Source organism: Microtus ochrogaster, unplaced genomic scaffold (assembly GCF_000317375.1).
Source record: "Microtus ochrogaster isolate Prairie Vole_2 unplaced genomic scaffold, MicOch1.0 UNK207, whole genome shotgun sequence".
Lineage (NCBI taxonomy): Eukaryota > Metazoa > Chordata > Mammalia > Rodentia > Cricetidae > Microtus > Microtus ochrogaster.
The window spans coordinates 126,380-132,313 of NW_004949305.1; the positions used below are offsets into that span (position 1 = coordinate 126,380).

At 37.6% G+C, this 5,934-nt stretch overlaps 1 protein-coding gene across 1 annotated transcript; it reads left to right on the plus strand.

Annotated features, from left to right (window-relative positions):
* The first annotated feature begins 3,571 nt into the window (after positions 1 to 3,571).
* Positions 3,572 to 4,513, plus strand: LOC101999695 (olfactory receptor 4C12-like). The gene has a single exon (XM_005372148.3). The coding sequence runs from the start codon at positions 3,584 to 3,586 to the stop codon at positions 4,511 to 4,513; it is 930 nt and encodes a 309-aa protein (XP_005372205.1). The 5' UTR covers positions 3,572 to 3,583.
* The last annotated feature ends 1,421 nt before the right edge of the window (positions 4,514 to 5,934 follow it).

The following is a 5,934-nucleotide window of genomic DNA, read 5'->3' on the forward strand; positions in this document are numbered from 1 at the left end:
TAAACAGGTCAAAACACGAGGGACAGTAATTGCTTTTCCAAAGAATTCTTTCAATTCTGAAGCAGAGTTCAAACTCAGGGACACTTAATTTTGACCCCATCAAATGTTCTTGGGTATTGGGCAGTGAGAGCTTGCCCTTGCAGTATAGTAGATCAGCTCCCAGCTCCATGATTAAATATCTGTCACCTTAAGCTCAGATTCAAGAAAGGTATTGATAAATATGAAATGGTAGTTAATTTCTCTCCTTTTGGATATTGTTTCTCTTTATATATTTATATAAGAAAGGTGAGATGCAGAGGCAGAGAATATCAGTGTTATAGAGTTTAGCAGACCTAGGCTATTCTTGTTTTCTGTCATTGGCTGATAGGCTTTGTTTGCCTGAAATTCACCTGACTGCCCCTTCATTCCTCAACTTTATATATAAGTTGACAAAATACAAGATACCCAGGGATTTCTAATGTAGGGCAGTTCTGGAGGTTTGTGGACTGGAAATCTAAACTCATTACCATCTGGCTTTCTTTTGTAGCTTAGCAGAGGACTGAGGAGAATTTATGTACATAGGTGGTGGATTTAAGGCACTAGCTCACTTCTCTTAACTCTGGCAATGTTGACCTTCAAAGGAAACTGATCTGCCTTGGAGACACAGGCAATGAGTAAATGCTAAAAATATAGAGACCGACATCGTGGATTTGGATACTGGAACCTTTATATTTTACCACTGGGACTTTAGGTAAGTTCTTTATCTTCCAGCCACAGTCTAGTCTTCTTTTCTTTAAAATTCACACTTAAAGGTACCTAAACCTTTTAACATTAGTGTGAGGAATGGGTGAAACATTACACACAAATCACTTAGTATAGTGCCAAGTGCATGACAGGTACTCAGTGAAAGATTGTCCCACAGGAAGCTTGTGCAGGACATGCAAGCCCCAGCATGCTGCCACAAATGTGGAAAAACAGAGCACAACAAAGGGTTTATGCCCAAATATCTGAGCACAGGAATTAAAGTAGTGACCAGATTTTCTCAGTGTGAGATGAGGTTGCTATTAGTTTTTGAGCCAGGGCAGGGAACAAAATTCATTTATTACTTTAAGATGAATTCAACATCAAAGACATCAGTTTTGACATATACTCGAATTGTTCAGTTTACCTTTATGTCTGCATGCTGTGAGGGAAAAGGAAGAATCTGAATATTTTAAAAGGATCAAAATATATACAGAATACTTGAAAATCTGCAGGAAATGGAATGATTAGCCGAATGAGTCATGTTTTGGGTGTGTGGTTTTGATCATGAAATATGATTTTGGCATTTATATTCTAGAATTTATAAAAAACTTATTAGTCCATTCTTTGTTATCCCAAAGGTTAACTCCTCTAGAGAAGACCTGGCAAATAGAAAAGCACTCTTTTTTATTCCCAGGGGTTCTTGTTCCTGGGAGGATTCTCTAATACTTTGGGCTATTTAGAAGGGAGGTTGGGATCCTGGGCTTAGAGATGTAAGATCTATGTCTCAACAAAGTATTCTTGAGGTCTCTTGGAAAGAAATCTCTTTCCAGCAGACTTCACTATGTATCTTGACCACATGTGATGGGGACAATCCATCTTACCCTCCACAGTTCTCGTATGTCAGAACACATAAAGATATTAAAAAATATATTTTTTTTAAAAAAAAAAGAGAAAAGGAAATCTGAAGCCCAGGGGAAAAAATAAAAACTGATAATGAATGGCACAGCAGTTTTAAATCATATTGTAAAGTTTGAGTGATATCTGCGTTCTTCATCAAGTAAATGAAACAGATTTTGTTATAAAGTGAATTCAGGCTTGACTTATTTACTGTGCAAGCAAATTGTTGGTTGATGAGGTTAGTTCACATGAAAATCTGTATTTGACTGTAGAACAAAAGACAATGTGTTGTGTGGGGTGATCAGGGCAATCTCATCCTCTGTCCTGAGCGTCCATTCACTAGTGCTCATGCATCCCTTTGTCTTATGCTCATTTGATGAATTGACAAGCACAGTTTTATGAGAACACCCTATTATCTTTTGGTTACATTCAGACACCATTAGTTGGCTTTCCCTGATGTGCCAATGTATAATCCTTTATATTTGTTGTGTCATATTTTACTCAGCTTTGAATATTCATTTTTTCAATTATAGTACTAAATATAGAAATCAAAGTTATTTTCTGATCATAAAATTAGTAATGCAATCTATGGTAATTTGGAAAACAATAAAAAGACTAAAGAAAAAATAACAAGTCATCCATAATGTTACATTTTGAAGCAAATGTTCTCAATATTTTAAGTAATTATTTTTTCAATATGTTTTGAATTGCTCTGAAGTGTTATTATGCTCTTATACTTTTGGAAAGTTTTGTGTGTGTGTCTATTTGTGGTTATGCATACATGTGACTGAAGGTTTTTGTAATAAGAGGAATTCAGATTTATCTGTAGCTGGAGTAGTTGTATTTTATTGTGAACCACCTGTTATGGGTACTAGGAAGTAAAAGGAGATCCTCTGCAGGAGAAGCATGCACTCTTAACCACTGAGCAGTGCCTTCAGTTTCTACCTTATTTTTGATTAATATGTAATAATTGCACTATTAATGGGTCACAATGTGTTTATCAACACATATACACAGTATATCCTGATCAAGTCAGGGTCATTAATATTCCCTTCTTACTATCAGCTCTGTATATGGAGACATTGAACTCCTCTCAGCTCTTCATAAAACATATAATACACTATTATCAACTGCAGTTGTCCAACTGTGCTGTGGAGCATATGCCAGCATTGTCTTTGGGTACGTAATTGTTTGATGCCTGTTCTTGAACACCTTGTTTTCCATTTCTACTTGTACCTTTGTATTAATGCTGGTTTTAGAATCCAGTTATGTGAGAGAATATATATGGCATTAATATTTGACTTATTTCAATTAAAAATTCCTCCATTTCTGCAAGGATGTGAAGAAAAGGGAACAAATATACTTGTGTTTTAACATCAATGAATCATAGTCTATATAAAATTTTATGTGAAAACTTCAAAATTTAATTGTATTCCTGAATTATACATATTAGTATTTGAATAGGTTTTCAAATACTAATTACATAGTCATTATACTAACTTTTTACTTCTGTTAAGTTTTCATAACTAGAACTGGTGTTTAAGTACTATTTGATGGTTGTAAATATATATGTCTTAAATATATATATATATTAATAAGACATATATATGTGTTTTGTTAATCTCCAAAATTTTGCTGCTAATGATTGCTCTGTTCCATCATTTTTATGTAAAAGTGAAGTTTGCCATTGTTCCCCTGACTGCAGAAAATGAGATCCTTCCTTCAGTGTGTTCTTTGTATTTTAAGAATTCTTTTGAATTGAAAAAAATAAAGACTAGGAAAGTCAACTTAGAAAATGTTTGACCTGTTTTTATAGAACTTTGAGCAGTCTAGTTCTAATGTATGACATGGTAGAATTCTGAAGATTAGAGTTTGTGACTATAATTACAACTTTTTCCTTTCTTTTTTCCTGAAGATAAAATATTTCTTTTTGGGTTTTGAAAAAATTAACCATACCACACAGATGGAGAATAAAAGGAACGTGACTGAATTCATCTTGATAGGTCTTACACAAAACCCCCAAGTACAGAAAGTAGTGTTCGTGACATTTTTGGTTCTGTACACGGTAACAATTTCAGGCAATCTGCTCATTGTGGTTACCATCATGCACAGCCGGGCTCTGAGTTCCCCCATGTACTTCTTCCTGAGCCACCTTTCCTTGATAGATATGATTTACACTTCCTCTTCTGCTCCAAAGTTGATTGTGGACTCCTTTCAAGAGAACAAAGTCATCTCCTTTAATGGATGCATGGCACAAGTCTATGCAGAGCACATTTTTGGTGCAACTGAGATCATTCTCTTGACAGTGATGGCCTATGACCGCTATGTGGCCATCTGCAAACCTCTGCACTATATGACCATCATGAACTACAAGCTATGCTTTCTCTTGGTGGGAGTGGCCTGGACCGGAGGGTTTCTCCATGCAACTATTCAGATTCTCTTTACAGTCTGGCTGCCCTTCTGTGGCCCCAACATCATAGACCATTTTATGTGTGACTTGTACCCACTGTTGGAACTTGTCTGCATGGACACACATATCCTTGGTCTCTTCGTTGCTGCCAACAGTGGGTTCATCTGCCTATTTAACTTCCTCCTCTTAATGGGATCCTATGTGGTCATCCTGCGCTCCCTAAAGAACTATAGCTTGGAGGGCAGGCGCAAAGCACTCTCTACCTGTGTGTCTCACATCACAGTAGTGGTTTTATTCTTTATCCCATGCATATTTGTATATTTACGACCAGTGACCACTTTGCCACTTGATAAGGCCATCGCTGTCTTTTACACTATGGTGGCTCCTATGCTGAATCCTTTAATCTATACCCTCAGGAATGCTGAGGTAAAAAATGCAATAAGGAAGCTATGGAGAAAAAAAGTGAGTACAGATAACAATTAAACATGTCATTGAACTTTACATACAGAGGCAATACATAGACTCCTAACTGAAAATTTTTGCTATCTAGGTGAGAATGTTTGCCACATTCACAGCAGTAACTGCTGTGTAGTGACAAATGCCACTGCACTGGCCTGAGCCTGCTGAAGGACTGAGGTCAGAGCTTCCTGGAGTGCAGCCTCAGGCAGTCTCCTGGCAATCAGCAGTCGACATGGGACCTGATGCCGAAGACAGACTGCCACGTCCACAGCAGTAACTGCCGTGTAGTGACAAATGCCACTGCACTGGCCTGAGCCTGCTGAAGGACTGAGGTCAGAGCTTCCTGGAGCACAGCCTCAGGCAGTCTCCTGGCAATCAGCAGTTGACCTGAGACCTGCTGCCGAAGACAGACCTCCTGCTAAGGGATGGCCTTGGAAGCGAGCCCTCCTGGCACTCTGCATGCTCTTTCTTTGTATATCTTATCTTTCCTGTTTACAGCTGACCAAGCTCCCAAGAATCACAGTATAGAATGAAACTGATGATCCTCTGAAATCCACTCCACCATTCATTAAAGCAGTTCTGGAAGAGATAAAACAGACTGCCCCTAACTTAAGTTTGGGAAGATAAACATAGTGAATAGATGGGTAAGCTATCAGGGAAAGAAGCAGTTATGGCATAAACTTCCGTTTATGGAAAAATTAGCAAGAACTAGAAAACCCTGGTGCTTTTATACCAAAGATGAGAGAAAAGAATTAGCAGAAAACATGAAACCAGCTTTAGAATATTGGTATAAAACGTCTGATAAGGAATGGAAAGCACACCTGGGTACAGTGCAACAAAAGTATAAAAAAATATATTAGTGGGGGCTTTGAACTCTGAGGCTTTGACCTTGAGAACCAGCTCTTGCTGATAGACTATGGTTAATGGTGTGAGACAGTGTTCTAAGAATTCCTTGCCAACAGCTGTGGTACAAAGGAAGTCCTGAATTAGATAATGCTTAGCCGTGATTTATGTCTAGAACTGTGAGTGGGGTAATGATGTACACATGCCAAGTTCCTTAATTAGTTCTATATATAAACCTGAACTTTGCAGAAATAAAATTGCAGCAGATTCTCACTACACAGTGTGTCTGTCTGTCATTCTCTTGCGTCGTATCCTGACTTTCCTATAACCTTCAGCCCTTGTTTTTTCTAAAGCAATGATAAATATTTGAGGAGGCAGGCTGGTTTAAACATGACACAAGGCATACACATGTCAGTACATAACATGGTACCTCAGATTTGTGTAGTTTTTACATATTTGTTGAAATTAAAATTTAAAAATCAAAAGTTTTTTTTTTTCCTTCTAGAGATAGGGTTTCTCTGTGTAACAGTCCTTATTGTCCTGGAACAAGTTCTTGTAGACTAGGCTGGCCTCAAACTCACAGATTCTGGGTCTAAAGGTGT